Genomic DNA, 19,074 nt, shown 5'->3' on the forward strand with positions numbered 1-19,074 from the left:
ATGTATTTATGTTATTGGTTAGATCAACATTGTATAATCACTACAATCATCTTCTGTGGTTGATTGTTCAATAAATCACTGAACTATATGTTTAACAAATCCCTAACCCTGTCCTTGGAGGACAGAAGAAAATGTATGCATATTATATATATATATATATATATATATATATATATATATATATATATATATATATATATATATATATATATATATATATATATAATATGCTGGTTAGCATTGTAAATGTGTGGCCACGTCTGTGGTAGGAAGGGAAAAAAACAGACCTGGTTTGGTCAATCTGGGATGTCTGGCTGCCACAGTGGCCCAGACAGCTGTCCTGACCCCTCAGCTGTCAAGCTGTCCTGAGCCTAGCAGGGCTGTGTAACCTAGCAAATGGACTTGCCATCCTCAGCAGAGAGAACAGATAGTAGTCCCCAGTAGACTTTGTATCAGTGTGCCATCTCCTCGCACCTCCATGTTCTTCCTGCCTGTCTGACCACCGTCCTGTAGTGTGTCTCTTTGATGGCTCTCTCTCTCTGGACCCTCACACCCACCTCCACATGTGAGTGGCAGGTGTGTGGGCTTGTGGTCAGTGGCAGGTGTGGGCTTGTGGTCAGTGGCACGTGTGTGGGCTTGTGGTCAGTGGCAGGTGTGTAGCATTTACTGTTATAATCCAAAATTCCATCTTTACATCACAATTTCATTGAGTCGTACTCGCTCAATGCAGTATAAAGGACTGCTAAAGAATAATGAAATTAGAATACATCATTTTCATAATTATTGTTACCAGCTCATATCTATAATGTAATATTTTGCGTCAAATAGGATTGGACTAGGCTCTCCCACTACACATGACGTCACAGAGATACTCTGACAATCACCTCTAAAATACTAGACAAACACAGCGACAACAGAAGACTGGCCATTGACGAGGCCTCAACAAAGCAAGCCAAACTATCAACAGCCAACTCCCACCAAATTCCACCGTGCCCCTCACCGAAAACACGATGAAACATACAATATACTGCCTGTTGATTGATGAAGATTAATAAGTCACCCAAGAAGGTGGCACGGGCATGAATAGCCCGTAAAATATATTGCCTCAACCATCAGGGAAATATAGGTGATTGGTAAGTTTTAGTGGGTTCATAAGTGAGGGGCTTCATCTTCACCTCATCCCCGGCTACATGCAGAAGGTAACATTACGGGCTATTCATGCCCGTGCCACCTCTTGGGTGGCTTAATATCTATCAATCAGCTGAAGGTAACACTAGGAGAGTTATCGAATAAGGAAGGCATCATAACATGGTTTCTACGCGTCTAGGCAGTACACAAGCCTCTCTGTAGTAATTGGTCGCCTTCACACATTTATGGGTACAATATCTTTGAAGTCTAAAATCATCGATATATTTTTCCTGCATATCACACCTGGACCCTAAGACTATGAAGGGACATTGGATGGAAGGTTGATCCCTCAACCTTCCAAGGGAGAGGATAGGGAATAAGATTATCTGCTGCCATGGTAACATGGAGCGCTTATCCCAAGGGAAGGAATATTGCCGGAACAACCGTGGACATCTTAAAGAGAAAACTAGATAGTTTTCTTGAAGGCGTGCCGGACCAACCGAGCTGTGGTGGGTATGTGGGCCTCGGGCCGGGCTTGGGGACTAGAACAACTCCCAAAGCCCCTTCAAGCAGGTAAGTGAAGCCGCCAGTGTCTTGTGGGGGGAGTTACCAGTACTGGGAAGTTGGTGATGCTGGTGATGTTGTGATCTTCGTGGTTCATCTCTTGACAGTGTTTGTGTCTTCTCCCCTCAGGCGGCTCGACAACAACCGCTTGCAGCATCTTCCTGACAACCTCTTCACCAACTGCCCCGGCCTCTACAAACTGTGAGTACTGCACTTTTATCTTGTTTTGCTGCCATGTTAACTTGTCCGTGTGTCAGTCTGTAGTGCTGGTGGTCACAGAGGTGAAGTGATGACCAAACCACAACTCACAAGATGGAGAAGCGACGACCTTTCGCTCCGTCCTGGACCATTATGAAGTTGTGTGAAAACACGACTTCATAAACATTAGGAAAACATATATGATTCAAGCCGCAAAATAGACGTAACTACCAGAACACCGTAACTGTAAACCTCGCCGAGTAGTGGTAGCGACCTCTTGTATACGACCTGCCAACTGTGGGCAGTTGACAAGTACAAACAGGCCTTCAGTTAAATATAACACTTTGAGGTTCACCAGCTTGGAAGAACACAATCCTACATGACCGAGTAATAATCTTCCTACGAAACATTCCCCAATGTTTGATATTCTATTTGAGTACTCTGCACTCAGTACCTATAGTGCAAGGTACTGGCAGAGGCGGCAACGCTCCCTTCAACCCCGCAGGTGTTTAACTCTCACTGCTCCCTTCAACCCCGCAGGTGTTCTAGGGAGTAGTAGGGAGTAATTCTCACTGCTCTCTTGAACCCCGCAGGTGTTCTAGGGAGTAGTAGGGAGTAATTCTCACTGCTCCCCTCGGAAACCATCATCCAACCCCACAACAGTCACATTCCTCCACATTCTTAATTGTTCAATATTCCTTCTGGCATCATATGAATAACATTTACGTAAACAAAAATGATCTGGAAACTGGTCAATACAACCAGCTGTACACTACATTCCAGTCTCTTGACGCACTTATTCCCTCTGAACTTATTGACCAAGGCTTGGTCAGTATATGAACAATATTCGGTCTAAACATTGACCTTGCTTTACATAATCTTTGTCACATTAATCAGTACATTCTCGTATGCATGTTATCAATAAGGATTAAACAAGAGGTGTAACATTTTCACATGCATATTAAACAATACAGTAGCTGCCTCATAATACATAATACTTGCATTTCGTTATTTACTGTAACCGACATTTGCATATTCACAATGCTAAATGTACTGATTTTATTACTCTCAATAGTTGGCTGGTATGCAAATTCAGGTGTTCAAATCAAGCTAGGGTGTTCCAAGTTATGGCTAGCCTAGTCCTTAGCAGGTTATCTTGAAGTTATCTTGAGTATCAGGTATCTAAATTATTCTTCAACTTTAGGGTCTAACAAGGGCAAGTTATTTAGATTATGTAGTTCAGTTCCAAATTAGGTTGTATATCAAAGAATGGTTACTCTCCTAGCTATAAAAAAGTTGTATTAACATCTCCGTGACTTCTCTGTCTCAACTTCCCATACATGTCCCGTTGTACTACACTGTCTTGTACTACACTGGTCAACTTTATTAACATCAATTTCCCTGGGAATTTTGTATGTCGTGATAATGTCTCTTCGATTATGTGTTAAGTGTGATGAGGTGGAACTCCCTCAGCCAAGACGGCCCTCATTTCTGTCGTAGTGTTTTTATCGTAACGTGATAGTTACTGTGGCACAGGTGGCCACAGGTGACCACAGGTGGCCACAGGTGACCACAGGTGGCCACAGGTGGCCACAGGTGACCACAGGTGGCCACAGGTGACCACAGGTGGCCACAGGTGGCCACAGGTGGCCACAGGTGGCCACAGGTGGCCACAGGTGACCACAGGTGACCTATCACACCTTAGCAAGCTTAGAGGTTTTATTTGCTACCATTTCCTACAATTATTTCCTACCTTCAGCCTTTACTAAGCTAGTTTCCCCGTTACACGATTCGCCTGTCTGTTTACAACCAGCTCGCCGGCTTCTGAGCAGGGCTCGAACCCGGCCCAGATTACTGGCGAGGCGTGGTGTGCCCGTTCAACCACAGGGACGGGCTCTGAAAGATTATTAATGCTGCTATGTTAGTTTGGTGTATGCTGCTGATGCCAGGATGGGTGTGTCTCCGGTGCTAAGTCAGGGGGCATGGTGACCACCTGATCCTTCTTTACTGTGTCAAGAAATGTTCTCTCCTTTATGAACATGAGAACAGCATGTTCTCATGCTGTTCATTGGATCGTTTTCCTTTTACCGCAGTATTCATTATCTTGCATTTGTTAAGGTTGACGTCAAGTAGCCGTCAATCCAGCCGTCGCTGAAGCTTATGCATAAAGTCGAGCATATTTTTGTATACAAAAATCATGTATACTGATAGTTTTGTAGAAATATTCATCGTCTGCAGACAGTGATGTGAGTGCATCACCTGCCTTATTCAGGCGTTTGGCGCAGGTCATGACCAGTGCAGGTCGTGGTGCTGACCTCTCTGGTGCTCCACTTGCTTGTGTGAGGGGTCAGGGGGTGAGGGAGGCGGAGGAAGTGTGAGGGAGAGAGGGAGGGAGTGTGTAGGGAGGGGGGTCGACTGTGTGATGGAGGAGACGGTGGGTGTTATGACTGATGGCTAAGAGGAGAGACAGTCGTCGTGGGCGGCCACAGCGAGACATCAGGCCTCCTCGCACGCCCACACCCCCACCACCCCCCAATACCCCCCATTATTTGGTTCCCACATACCCAGATATGGATACCCCCGGTTTAGAACTTTTCCCCTTAACCTTCCCCGTGTTCCTGCCCTGTTGAGAGTGTCCCGACACTGTGTGTGTGTACTTTGTCTTCATGTTCCCCCGCCCTCACTCGGGGCTTCTCAGCCCAAAAGCCCACTTGCCGATGATTCATAGATTTTTACGATGCTATCAAGCCTTTTATATCCCTTCGCATCGCCCTTGATAGTCCGGGTCGAATGTTGTCAGGAGGGTTACGGCCGATTGGCAGAGGCCAGCAGGAAACTGTGGGAGTCTGATGGCCTCTTGGGAGACGGGCAGAGTCTGATGGTCTCTTGGGAGACGGGGCAGCGTCTGATGGTCTCTTGGGAGACGGGCAGAGTCTGATGGTCTCTTGGGAGACGGGCAGAGTCTGATGGCCTCTTGGGAGACAGGCAGAGTCTGATGGCCTCTTGGGAGACGGGGACAGAGTCTGATGGTCTCTTGGGAGACGGGTAGAGGGTGGAGAGGGGCCACCACACGCCGCCCACAACAGTCTAGTGGGGCAACCCGTTCTCGCAAATTTAATAAGTCAATATTGACTTATTAAATATGTGCATAGGTGACATACTTAACATAATAGATACCCTTAAAAAGATTCATAGAAAACACCGACCTTACCTAACCTTGTTAGTATCTTAAGATAAGCATCTTATTGCTTCGTAATTACAATTATTACCTAACCTATAATAGGTATAGGTTAAGTAATAATTGTAATTACGAAGCAATAAGATGCTTATCTTAAGATACTAACAAGGTTAGGTAAGGTCGGTGTTTTCTATGAATCTTTTTAGGGGTATCTATTATGTTAAGTATGTCACCTATGCACGTAGTTAATAAGTCAATATTGACTTTACGAATTTGCGAGAACGGGTTGCGTGGACAGCACCCGGGTCTTGTGTGGGAAGTGGCCGCCTAGAATTCTTCCAACCACATGGGGGGGGGGGAATCTCCCACTTAAAAACTAGAAAATATTTAATTATACATACGCCTTAACCGAGGAAATACATGGTTTGATTGGCGTCAGCTGATGCGGTGACGGAAGTGACGTCACAATCCTATTGAGGGCCATCTTGTGTTGCATGGGTGCCACCTCCCACACCACGGGTATGGGGTGCATAATAACCTAATGGATCCAACTTGCTGAGGAGATCAAAGCACAAATTATAAACAGGTTCAGAAATTAATTAGCGAGTTTGGTGCGACAGCCTCAGCGCGCGCGCGCGTGGGGGCGCTGCGCTCCTGTCATTTCCCGCCACTTTGGGGGCGTCTAGTTATGCTAATGTGGAGACGTGACGCGTTGTGTTCCGGTGTGGAGTGTGGCTGGTGGGCGGGGTGGTGGGGTGGCGGGTGGGCGGGGTGGTGGGGGTGGGCGGGTTGTGGTTGGTAGGCGGGCTGGTGGGCGGGTGTGGCTGGTGGGCGGGGTGGTGGGCGGGGTGTGGCTGGTGGGCGGGGTGGTGGGGTGCCAGGAGGCGGACGGCCGCCACAATACTTCACGATAACGTCACCACCATCTGTCATTAGTGGAACTGCGGCAACCGCGGTGAAATGTGTGGTTCTTAGCCTCGTAAGATACAGCCAGCATCTTGCTCTTGGCCTCGTAAGATACAGCCAGCATCTTGCTCTTGGCCTCGTAAGACGCAGCCAGCATCTTGCTCTTGGCCTCGTAAGACGCAGCCAGCATCTTGCTCTTGGCCTCGTAAGATGCAGCCAGCATCTTGCTCTTAGCCTCGTAAGATGCAGGCAGCATCTTGCTCTTAGCCTCGTAAGATGCAGCCAGCTTCTTGCTCTTAGCCTCGTAAGATGCAGCCAGCATCTTGCTCTTAGCCTCGTACGATGCAGCCAGCATCTTGCTCTTGGCCTCGTAAGATGCAGCCAGCATCTTGCTCTTGGCCTCGTAAGATGCAGCCAGCATCTTGCTCTTGGCCTCGTAAGATGCAGCCAGCATCTTGCTCTTGGCCTCGTAAGATGCAGCCAGCATCTTGCTCTTGGCCTCGTAAGATGCAGCCAGCATCTTGCTCTTGGCCTCGTAAGATGCAGCCAGCATCTTGCTCTTGGCCTCGTAAGATGCAGCCAGCATCTTGCTCTTGGCCTCGTAAGATGCAGCCAGCATCTCTCTCTCCTGGGAATCGTACCCGGGTTTTGAGCGAGTGTACGAGGGCCAATTTAGAGCGTGTGCGATACGGGATCATCGACTCAGACGGAGCTGCATGTCTTGGAGGGATGACAGGGACAAAGCACACCTTGTTGCGGCCAGGAACCACACATAAAACCATTATATTTGGTTAACTTGGTGTTGGGAATCGTTGGTTGTGTTGTGGCTTTGGTTGGACGTGTGTGGGAGCAGAGGTGTGTGGCAGAGACTGAGTAGGGTGTGGGTGGGAGGCAGGATTGGAGGCAGGAGGGAGGCAGGTGGGTGGAAGTACCACAGTAAATATCACGTCATCAGGGACACCATTGTGACGATTCACCATCGTGAGAAACAGTCCCTGCCAGGTCTTAGGACAGACTCCCTCCCTCCTCCACTACTTATTGAAACTTAACAATATGGACAAACTAGTAAAGGGATGTTTGTGTAAATTATGTGTGTGTGCGCACGCGCGTGTATGTGGGAACATTGACTGAGCCCTGTCAACATTGAACATTGAGCCCTGCGCCTCTCCACCGATTTGGCCCGAGTTCGAATCCTGGCATGGGAGGATTGACCAGGCGTCAGTCTTTAACTGTTCACCCAGCAGTAATTAGGTACATGGCTGTAAACCGATTAGTGGGTCATGTTCCAGGGGAAAACTAGTGCGTAAGGCTTACCGTGAGTGGCGGGAAGCGAGGTCTCTCACCCTGCCAACAGAAGCCTCAGGTCGTCGGCTCCTGCGTCCACCTGTGCAAATTAAAAAATAAAAGGACAGACCATTGAAGAATCCCCGGCAGGAGGTGAGACGTCTGGAGGTAGGTGGTGACCTGGTCACAATCGGCAGAACATTTTTCATGATAAAGAAGGGACAAGAGACTCGTACAGAAACGTTTAACACGGCATCAAATGTTAATAACGAAGAAGTCGCTGTGTGGCGCCGCCATAATCGTGGGGCTCGAGGACTTGTTGTGCCCCTTGGGGAGGGTTGGGGCGAGTGTGGGGGGGGGGGGGCGGGGCGGGACAGGACGAGGATGGATGAAGTGTCAAAGATCGGGTGAGGTAAGCAACCGGTTCTCTGATGGATGGCAGGTAATTATTAAATGAGGTTTGTGTGTGTGTGTGCTTACCTAGTTGGGCTTGCAGGGGTTGAATTCTGGCTCTTTGCTCCAGCCTCTCAACCGTCAATATATATAAATAATCTCTGTCTGTCTGTCTGTCTGTCTGTCTGTGTGTCTGTGTGTCTGTGTGTCTGTGTGTCTGTGTGTCTGTGTGTCTGTGTGTCTGTGTGTCTGTGTGTCTGTGTGTCTGTGTGTCTGTGTGTCTGTGTGTCTGTGTGTCTCTGTGTGTCTGTGTGTCTGTGTGTCTGTGTGTCTGTGTGTCTGTGTGTCTGTGTGTCTGTGTGTCTGTGTGTCTCTGTGTCTCTGTGTCTCTGTGTCTCTCTCTCCCTCTCTCTCTCTCTCTCTCTCTCTCTCTCTCTCTCTCTCTCTCTCTCTCTCTCTCTCTCTCTCTCTCTCTCTCTCTCTCTCTGTCTCTCTGTCTCTCTGTCTCTCTCTCTCTCTCTCTCTCTCTCTCTCTCTCTCTCTCTCTCTCTCTCTCTCTCTCTCTCTCTCTCTCTCTCTCTCTCTCTCTCTCTCTCTCTCTGTCTCTCTGTCTCTCTGTCTCTCTGTCTCTCTCTCTCTCTCTCTCTCTCTCTCTCTCTCTCTCTCTCTCTCTCTCTCTCTCTCTCTCTCTCTCTCTCTCTCTCTCTCTCTGTCTCTCTGTCTCTCTGTCTCTCTCTCTCTCTCTCTCTCTCTCTCTCTCTCTCTCTCTCTCTCTGTCTCTGTCTCTGTCTCTCTCTCTCTCTCTCTCTCTCTCTCTCTCTCTCTCTCTCTCTCTCTCTCTCTCTCTCTCTCTCTCTCTCTCTCTCTCTCTCTCTCTCTCTCTCTCTGTCTCTCTCTCTCTCTGTCTCTCTCTCTCTCTGTCTCTCTCTCTCTCTGTCTCTCTCTCTCTCTGTCTCTCTCTCTCTCTGTCTCTCTCTCTCTCTCTGTCTCTCTCTCTCTCTCTCTCTCTCTCTCTCTCTCTCTCTCTCTCTCTCTCTCTCTCTCTCTCTCTCTCTCTCTCTCTCTCTCTCTCTCTCTCTCTCTCCTCCCTCCTCCCTCCCCTCATTCCCCCTCTTCACACCTACGTACGTACGTACGTGTGTGTGAGTAACTGAGGGGGGGGAGGGGAGTCGTGCGTGGGTACTCAACAATACACCAGCGTCATTGCTTTCAACTACTGGCAAAACTGTTGACAAAATAATCTCAACAAGTGACGCCATTAGTTTTCCCGCCGCCAGTAGCGGTGTGGTCGGCAATATGGTGTCAGGGAAGATCATTCTCCTGCTGATCAGTCTGCATTCTGCTGCTGAACCTCTTCACATGAGTGGCGTGACTCCCAGATGAGCTGGGCTGTTGCCCTGTACCTTCGACAGGGTATGGCGCCTTGGTCTACTTACAAAGTTTCAAACACTGGCTATATTAGGTTTTTTGGAGTTAATTACTGTTTCCCTTCAAAAACGGAATTTAAGGGTGTGTACTTGCACCCTTGTTCTGGAATATGTACTTCAGCACCACTATTCATTCCAGAAGCTCTAACGTATACTGACGATTGAACTCTTAACCTTTACTGTACAAAGAAGGAAATGCCGACTGCTATGAGGTTCATTAATCTCACATTCCAGCAGTTCCTTCCCGGGGTATATGATGGCAGATTACTGCTTTTTCGCTGCACAGCGATAAAGCAGTTGATGATTATAACTAGCCTATATGGCATTGAACCTCGAACAAACACACGGATGGGTGGAAAACTCTAATGCTTGGTAACCAAGTTGATATGTTGGGGAGGAAGTTTGATTCTTTTAGATGGCGCCTTGGGCCGGGCTTGGGGAGTAGAAGAACTCCCAGAACCCTCTCAAGCAGGTATCAACCAGGTATCAACCAGGCGAAAACACCATTCTTTTAGACGGCCTGTTCCCTCCCCCTGTATTCTTTGTTATTTTGGACAAGGAAGAGAACCATGTGAAAAATAGTATTACTAGTTTTGAGCCAGCCTGGTTGAACTGATCAATACATCATAGCCTTCGAGACTGAAGAGATGTTGGTGGCCATAGTGTTACGTGTAAGGCCAATTTTCTCAGAATTACCTTAGCCAAACTTCGTGGAAAAACTAAAAGTAGGCACCCACAACACAAGGCGCTCAGCCGTAAATTATAGCCTCTTGCTGGCTGTACCGTTCTCAAGAACATGACTGTATCAGCGATCAGATGTTCCTAGGCTGACTCGCATTTGGGACGTGGTCTCCCAACACGTAAACTCGCGCGAAATTGATCGAGCAGCTATAGTCGACCACCGACATGCTCGGCCACCCAGTCGGCTCCGGCTTCATCTTGTAACTGACTGTAACTTTGTAACAAAGTTTATTCGTATTGCAATTTGGTTGGTGACGGTGTCAGGTGTGTTGGCCAGACGGGTAATGGTGTCAGGTGTGCTGGCCAGACGGGTGACGGTGTCAGGTGTGTTGGCCAGACGGGTGACGGTGTCAGGTGTGCTGGCCAGACGGGTGATGGTGTCAGGTGTGCTGGCCAGGCGGGTGACGGTGTCAGGCGTGCTGGCCAGACGGGTGACGGTGTCAGGCGTGCTGGCCAGACGGGTGACGGTGTCAGGTGTGTTGGCCAGACGGGTGACGGTGTCAGGTGTGTTGGCCAGACGGGTGACGGTGTCAGGCGTGCTGGCCAGACGGGTGATGGTGTCAGGTGTGCTGGCCAGGCGGTTGACTGTACGGCCGTCGACGCTTGGCGGCCATCATTTGTCACCGTTGTGGAGCTGTTCTCAAGGTGTATCATGGCCTCTGTGGCCAGCGCTTACATGTACAAATAATATAGTTTGGACTGAACTAAGGCCATCTTGGGCCCCGGGAAGGGGCGACTACACAGGCTATACTCCCTCGCTCTACACTACACAGGCTATACTCCCTCGCTCTACACTACACAGGATATACTCCCTCGCTCTACACTACACAGGATATACTCCCTCGCTCTACACTACACAGTGTAGCCTGCATCGCCTCTTATTTGGATTGATTTTATTCCGCCAGAGAACTTTTTGCTAGTGTTTCGTTTTTGTGTTAACGTTATATGGTAATAAGTATTGGCTGGATGTTCGTGGTGGTGGTGGTTCCGGTGATTGAGGTTGTTAGTGACGGTGGTTGTAGAGGGTGTGATGGTTGTGCTTGTAGTGATAGTGATTGAGATAGTAATGGTGATACTGGTGGTGGTAGTGGTAGTGGTGGCAGAGGCTATGGTGGTAGGGGTTGTGGTGGTAGAGACTGTGGTGGGAGGCCGTGGAGAGGGTGATGGATACGGTGACCGGGGTTGTGCGAGCGTGGGAGGCCCAGTCTGCCAGAGCTCCGCCCCAACACGCCCTTGTTATACAAACACCGAGTGATTGAGTGGGCCCCGACCCCTCTACCCATGTGTGTAAGGGAGGCGCCCTGCTTACTCTTTCTCTATCTCCAGCCATTGTGTTTATATCCTGCTCGTATCTACAGAGCAGCATTATATCTTCCTCTTCCTGTCGTCTCGAGCGTGTCTGGGCCCGCAGTCTATGCACCCTCTTCTGTCTCTCTCTCTCTCTCTCTCTCTCTCGACGGATATTGGACGGTATTTATTCTGCCGTCATTCTGATCTACTGGCTTTTCTGTGTAAATATTCGTGTGAAGTCGTTGTTATTGTGGCGTGTCAGTCATTTACCGCACCGTCTGCTGGCTGCTCTCCTCCGGCTTGTTTCACTGTCGCATTTCACCTTGCCCGTTCCTCATTACGTGTTTGGGATTAGTGATGAGTCTTGCCGTCTCCCGTCCGTCATTCACCAAGACGGTGATGGGGAAAGGGGAGAGGATGTTGATAGTGTGTGTGTGTTTGCGCGCGCAGGTGGAGGTAGGAGAGTTAGTTGTGAGGCGGGACATGGGGGGGGGGGACACTCCACCACCTACACCCAGGCTCTCTCTCTCTCTCTCTCTCTCTCTCTCTCTCACACACACACACACACACACACACACACACACACACACACACACACACACACACACACACACACACACACACATACACACACACACACACACACACACACACACACACATACACACACATACACACACATACACACACATACACACACATACACATACACACACGCGCACACACACACACACATACACGCTCAACCCCCGCAAGCACAATTAGGTGAGTACACACACACACACACACACACACACACACACACACACACACACACACACACACCTGCAACAGGTGAAGAGGGAGGAGAACAGTCCCGTGGCCAACAGGTTCACCACATTACATACATTCCAGGGATTGGTGGATGACGGTGATTGACTCCCTCCCTCCACCGTGCATTCCTGCTCCGTGAGGACCCCTGCCTCCCCCCCCCTGTTGCAGAGACCCCTGCCTCCCCCCCTGTTGCAGAGACCCCTGCCTCCCCCCCCCCCTGTAGCAGGGTCCTCAGACGAATTGGTGTGCCTAGTGCTCTCTCTAGTGTTTATATGGTCTAAGGTTACTCTTGTGCAGGGAAGAGGGCCATACCTGTGGCCTTTTTTGGTCCTCAGTGCGGCCATTGAGAGCTGTGTCCACCTGGGGCTCCGGCCTCCACCTGGGCTATTTCGTCCAACGTCTCTCCCTGCTGCGACCAGTCTTAGCCTCAAAGTTATATGTCGTGATCATATCTCCTGTGCCTCCTTTCTCCTCCAATAGTTAATTCATCTTTTATCCTAACTTATACTGGGATATATGGATCTATCATGCTGCTGCTGCTGTATATCCCAGCGCTCGCCTTTGCTCTCTTAAGTCTATTCTTGTACCTGGGAGTTGTGTATACGCTGCTGGTATCATTCAGGTGGTGCGAGTGAGTGATGGATGGGGTAGAGTAGATAGGTGGGTTTACGTCCTGTGGTGGGAAGCTGTTTACCTGAGGCTCAGGTAAACCTTGTCTTTCAGGCCACGCGCTGGAGAATCTTCCCACCTTAACAAGGTGAGGAAGTACTAGTGACGGGCTGGTGATCTATGGGGCCCAGGGTGCCCCGCCTGGTGCCCCTGACCCCTGTCAGGGGAGGTCAGGTCACAGTTAAATTTTTGCCCCAACCTATTTCTTTGTGGGTGTTTGTGTGCTCACCTAGATGTGCTGGAAGGGTCTGGCATCTGGTCTGAAGCCTCGCCTTTCGGCCATAAGCAGTTCATTGTAATTACTTTTTTTACTCGTTTTTATAATTATATTTAATTGTAAAAACTATTAATCGATTTGTCCTCTATTTCATCTACTCTGTTCCATTTATTTAAGCCCGAAAAAGTTCTTCTGACATCTCTGACTCATCTGTGTGTCCAGTTTCCAATTATGTTCTTTCGCTCTACTCTTTTTAAGTTTGAACATTGCTTCTATATATTTTTTATCTATTTCCCCTTTTGTACTACTTGGGCTGGACGGTAGAGCGACGGCCTCGCGTCACAACCTGTCTTTTTACAAATTACGTCTGAATTTGGCCGTTTGCCTGTTTGACTGAAAATGAAAAAATCCTAAAAATAATTGAAAATAAATGTTTTTTTTTCAAGACAGCAAGTTAAGGGTCCTCTGGTCGGCTAGGAGGGCAGGAAGTTCTCCTAAGGTTTCAAAACGTCATGAAAACCATTAATTGAAAGTTTCCTCTCCTAACCTAACCGAGTAAGCCGGAGGACTCAAAACAGAAAACGAGACAGTGCGTCACTTTCGAAAGCCGATTTAATTTCAAATTACGTCCATTTTTGGCCATAGCGCGCATACGGGCGAAAAGTCACGTAATTTTAAGAGGACGGGTTAGTCATGCAGGTCGGCGTTCAATCCCCGACCGTCCAAGTGGTTGGGCACCATGTCTTCCCCCCCCCCCCCCGTATCATCCCAAATAATGATCCTGATCCCTTCCAAGCGATATATAGTCGTAATGGCTTGACGTTTTTCCCTGATAATTCTCTCCCTCCCCCTTTTTGTATCTTTAACATCGTTATCATGTTTCCCCAATTCCTTCTTTCCTCCAGTGTAGTGGGGTACAGTTCCTTCAGTCTTTCTTCATAGCTCAGTCTCTTTAGCTTAGGAACGAATCTTGTTGCATATTTTTGATAATAGTTTCTTTGTTGGTAATAGTTTCTTTGTTGGTAATAGTTTCTTTGTTGGTAATAGTTTCTTTGTTTTTAACTCTTTTGTTGCATAGTTTCTTTAGGTAAGGGTTCAGTGCTGGGGCAGCACACTCAAGGATGGATCCCACCTGAGGGTGACGCTCACCTAAATGGCGCTTTGAAGGGTCATTTGGCCAAGTTCCTGAAGTTAGTTTTGAGGTGTGGCAGTATGGCAGGTGTGGCAGTATGGCAGGTGTGGCAGTATGGCAGGTGTGGCAGTATGGCAGGTGTGGCAGTATGGCAGGTGTGGCAGTATGGCAGGTGTGGCAGTATGGCAGGTGTGGCAGTATGGCAGGTGTGGCAGTATGGCAGGTGTGGCAGTATGGCAGGTGTGCCAGTATGGCAGGTGTGACAGTATGGCAGGTGTGGCAGTATGGCAGGTGTGGCAGTATGGCAGGTGCTGCCCTCGTTAGTATGGCTCAAGTGTTGGCTTTGGTGTTAAAGATTAGTAGAATCGTACTAGAATAACGAAGAATAAAGGTAGAATAAAGATAACTGTAGAACGCTAATTGAACCATACGAGGCAACTCCTATTTATATCCACCCGAGAGAGTTGGGTGGGGAAAGTGTGTGTGTGGGGGTGGGGAAAGTGTGTGTGTAGGGGTGGGGAAAGTGTGTGTGTGGGGGTGGGGTAAGTGTGTGTGTGGGTAGGGGAAGAGTACCGGAACACAATAACGTGGTAAACCAAGTACAGTGATGAAGGGTTTAGACGGGGTGGAAGTGTAAACTCACGGGGCGTGTGTTGTATCCGTAGCTTGTGGGTAAACATAGGGTGGAGGTACACCAAGGTGAACACCTTTTTTCAGTTTGAACAATAAAAGCGCAATCAACGCAGCAGGTGGAGGGGGCCACACCTGGAACAGGTGGTGGGGGGGGGGGGAAGGTGGGAAGGCACACCTCGTACAGGTGGTGGGTAGGGGGTAGGTAGGGGAGGGGGGCAGGTTAATATGAATTAGGGCATGGTGGGAGGTTTCAGTTACCAGGGTGTAGATGGGTGTAGGACGGGACAACAGACTACCTTGTGTCCAGGGTGTAGGCCGGACAGGCTGTGAGGGTCACCGGGGGGGGACCACTAGTGACTAATCAAGGTGTGACCCCGGGGTTAATATAGCAGACAGGTGGGGGGGGGGACATGTGTTATCAGACTGTGGTGGATGGCAGTAAGGCCCCGCATCTGTAGTGCTGTGGACTACACAGCACTACCCTCTCACCCCCGTCGCTCAGAACTCTGGCCACGAAGCCACCACGGGCTTTTTATATGGTGTTATCTTAATGCTGTAACATGAGTGCTAGAGGTGCACAATGAACACATAATATTGAACCCCCGAACTTGGAGCGGCCCGCAGGCCCACATACCCACCACAGCCTGGTTGATCCGGCACTTATTGAAGAATACTATCTACTTTTCTCTTGAAGATGTCCACGGTTGTTCCGGCAATATTTCTTATACTCGCTGGGAGGATGTTGAACAACCGCGGACCTCTGATGTTTATACAGTGTTCTCTGAATGTGCCTATGGCACCTCTGCTCTTTACTGCTTCTATTCTGCATTTTCTTCCATATCGTTCATATATCTACAATATATGTTCTCGGTACTCCCTCTATTTCAGCAATCTCTCCTGCTCTGAAGGGGGAAATGAGTACTGAGCAGTACTCGAGACGGGACAACAAGTGATTTGAAGAGTGCAACCATTGTGATGGGATCCCTGGATTTGAAAGTTCTCGTAATCCATCCGATCATTTTTCTGGCTGACGCAATATTTGCTTGGTTATGCTCCCTAAACGTTAGGTCGTCAGACATCATTATTCCCAAATCCTTAACATGTTGCTTTCCTATTATGGGTAGATTTGATTGTGTTTTGTACTCTGTATTATGTTTAAGATCCTCATTTTTACCGTTCCTGAGTACATGGAATTTATCACTATTAAACATCGTGTTATTTTCTGTTGCCCAGTCGAAAACTTTATTAATATCTGCTTGTAGTTTTTCAATGTCTTCAGCCGAGGTAAATTTCATGCTGATTTATGTGTCATCTGCGAAGGATGACACGAAGCTGTGACTTGTATTTTTGTCTATATCTGATATGAGAATATGGAAAAGCAGCGGTGCAAGGACTGTACCTTGAGGTACAGAGCTTTTAACTGCGCTTGGACTCAATTTTATTTTATTGACTTACTCTTTGTGTTCTGTTTGACAGGAAAGTATCCACCGTCCTACCAGTTATTCCCATTTTGTGTGCTATCACTCTATGATCACACTTATCGAACGCCTTTGAAAAGAATGTGTATACAACATTTGCATTTCGCTTTTCTTCTAGAACTTCTGTGATTTTGTCATAGTGTTTGAGTAACTGTGACAGACAGGTTCTTCCCGCTTTAAATCCATGTTGTCCTGGGTTGTGTAGTTAATTATTTTCCATGAAACTAGAAATTTGATTCTAATCACTTTCAAAAACTTTATTATATGTGATGCTAGTGCAACTTGGTTATAATTTTTTGCCAAAGTTTTACTACCTCCCTTGTGCAGAGTAGCTATATCTGCAGATTTAAGTGCAACTGGTATCCAGGCTCTTTCTCCATATTACACTGAGCGCTCACGCTACTGGCACTGTACATTTCTTTATGAATATTGAATTCCATGAGTCAGGCCCAGGAGCTGAGTGCTTGGGCATATTGTCAATTTCTCTTTCAAAGTCTTCCAAGTTCGTGTGAATGTCCAGTAGTAAAGTAAGCCGTCGGTGGATGTACACTGAGCAGCAGGGAACACCTGGGTGGATGTGCCCCGAGCTGGTGGGTGCACGTCAGTACTGCTTCTCTGCTACTGTTAACGGAGTCCATTTCAAGCCCTTTACGGTAGTTTCAGTAATGGTGTTTGTTTCTGTTTGACGGCGTGTGTGTGTGTGTTTTCTATTGTTTGTCGGCTCGTGTGTGTGTTTGCTGCCGTTTGACGGCGTGTGTGTATGTTTGCTACTGTTTGTCGGCTCGTGTGCGTGTGTGTGTTTGGATGTGGTGTTGGGGTCGGGCGGGGAGGACAGGAGCCAAACACAGGGAGATGGATGGTGGAGGCGTCACAGAGGCGGCCTGACGCCTCGCTGGCCTCCGCTCACCCTCCTCTAAGGACAGTACTCTTTTGTAACTATTGGGTCGGAAGTACCAACATGTAGTGATGGACCAGCCAATAGTACAATTTTGTACTATTCATTTCAGTCTAGAAAAAATAAAGCTACAACTGAACTTAAATATTTCTAGGCCTAGTATAGCATATATATATATATATATATATATATATATATATATATATATATATATATATATATATATATATATATATATATATATATATATATAATGTACTATATTAAGCCTAAGATAGCGTGTATTACGTCTAGAATTGCTAAGGGAGGTTAGGTTTTATATGTTGCTGTGTGTTTGTGTGCGTGTGTGGGTGTGCGTGTGCGCGTGCGCGTGTGTGCGTGTGGGTGTGTGTGCGTGTGTGCGTGTGCTGGAGTGAGTTACCCGCAGAAGTGTTGCATGGTGCACGTGTTGTGGTGGTGCGGGAGGCCGCCAGGTGGGAGACGCCCTCCGTCACGCTGAAGGAGGAGACTGGGGCAGGTCTGCGGGCCGCGCCATCTTGGGACTCCCAGTCAACCCCGGGATGGAGTTTCAATTCCCATGCAAATTATTGGTGGTAGACCCGCCCGCTCCTTGCATCCCTGCCCCCTCCCCCTAGCTCCTCCCCCCCCCCTGCCCTCCACCCCCTACCTCTTACTCTCCTTCTCCTACCCAATGACCCCCCCCCTCTCCCCTACATTCCGTCCCCCCTCCCCTTCGTCCCCCTACCTTTTCACCCCCCTTCCCCTAATTCCTACCCACCCTGCCTATCGCAGACCCCAGCTCCTCTGGACTTCACATATGGCGGTCTCTTGTCTCCTGCGCCACCTCGTTGTCCTCCTCTTCCTGTTGTGGGCTGTCTTGCCTGCCTGGGCTCTCCTCCACGGCCTCCCCAGGCGCGCCCCCCTCCCTACACCTGACCTCAGGTACCACTGCTCCAGCAGACCCCAGCCCTGGAGGATGACCCCAGCCCTGGAGGATGACCCCAGCCCTGGAGGATGACCCCAGCCCTGGAGGATGACCCCAGGTTGTTGTCGCGATGGTGGAGGAGGAGCTAGGAGGTGTCACCGCTCGGGCTCTTCTACAATAACTTCATCTGCATGTTAATAACTCCATCATGTCCTCACGGGCTCAGTGTGAAGGAGGGGAGGGGGTGTGAGGGACTGGGGAGGGGGTGTGAGGGACTGGGGAGGGGGTGTGAGGGACTGGGGAGGGGGGTGTGAGGGACTGGGGAGGGGGTGTGAGGGACAAGGGAGGGGGGTGTGAGGGACTGGGGAGGGAGGTGTGAGGGACTGGGGAGGGGGGTGTGAGGGACTGGGGAGGGGGTGTGAGGGACAAGGGAGGGGGTGTGAGGGACAAGGGAGGGGGTGTGAGGGACAAGGGAGGGGGTGTGAGGGACTGGAGAGGGAGGTGTGAGGGACAAGGGAGGGGGTGTGAGGGACAGGGAGGAGGAGTTTGTATCTATTTACTATTGTTATCTTACGCTAAAACAAACCTTTGTAACGTCTGAGTAACTCACCAGAGTCTCAAGCTTTCATTCGTGCCTGCGTGTTCTATTGTTATTCATTGTGAACATTAACACTTTTTCTTCTGTCAATCCCCACAAGTATTTAATACGTCTCTATCATGTCTCACATCTCTCTTTCCTATTATCTAGCGTCGCCAGGTCTAGTTCTTCCAGTCTTTCCTCACGCCCCATTCCTCGCAATTCATTGACGAACCTCGTTGCAAACTTCTAAACTTTTCCTTCTGTGTTTTGTAGATGAGGCCTCCACGACGGGTCGGGAAACTCTGAGAGTGTTCAGACGTCCAGCAATCTGAGAGTCTCCTTACAAGGGTCTTGGGTGCATGCATGCGTGTACTCACCTAGTTGTGCTTGCGGGGGTTGAGCTCTGGCTCTTTGGTTCCGCCTCTCAACTGTCAAACAACAGGTGTACAGATTCCTGAGCCTACTGGGCTCTATCATATCTACATTTGAAACTGTGTATGGAGTCAGCCTCCACCACATCTCTGCCTAATGCATCCCTTCTGTTAACTACTCTGACACTGAAAAGTTCTTTCTAACGTCCCTGTGGCTTATTTGGGCACTCAGTTTCCACCTGTGTCCCCTTG

At 48.8% G+C, this 19,074-nt stretch overlaps 1 protein-coding gene across 5 annotated transcripts in view; it reads left to right on the forward strand.

Annotated features, from left to right (window-relative positions):
* LOC123745526 (slit guidance ligand) overlaps nucleotides 1–19,074 on the forward strand; it is a 918,311-nt gene that overhangs the window by 664,966 nt on the left and 234,271 nt on the right. For all 5 annotated transcript variants that reach the window (XM_069321856.1, XM_045726133.2, XM_069321858.1 and 2 more), the window contains exon 4: nucleotides 1,822–1,893. In XM_069321856.1, the coding sequence (XP_069177957.1) occupies nucleotides 1,822–1,893 (72 nt within the window). The remainder of the gene's footprint in view (nucleotides 1–1,821; nucleotides 1,894–19,074) is intronic.

The sequence above is a fragment of the Procambarus clarkii genome, chromosome 10, assembly GCF_040958095.1.
Source record: "Procambarus clarkii isolate CNS0578487 chromosome 10, FALCON_Pclarkii_2.0, whole genome shotgun sequence".
Lineage (NCBI taxonomy): Eukaryota > Metazoa > Arthropoda > Malacostraca > Decapoda > Cambaridae > Procambarus > Procambarus clarkii.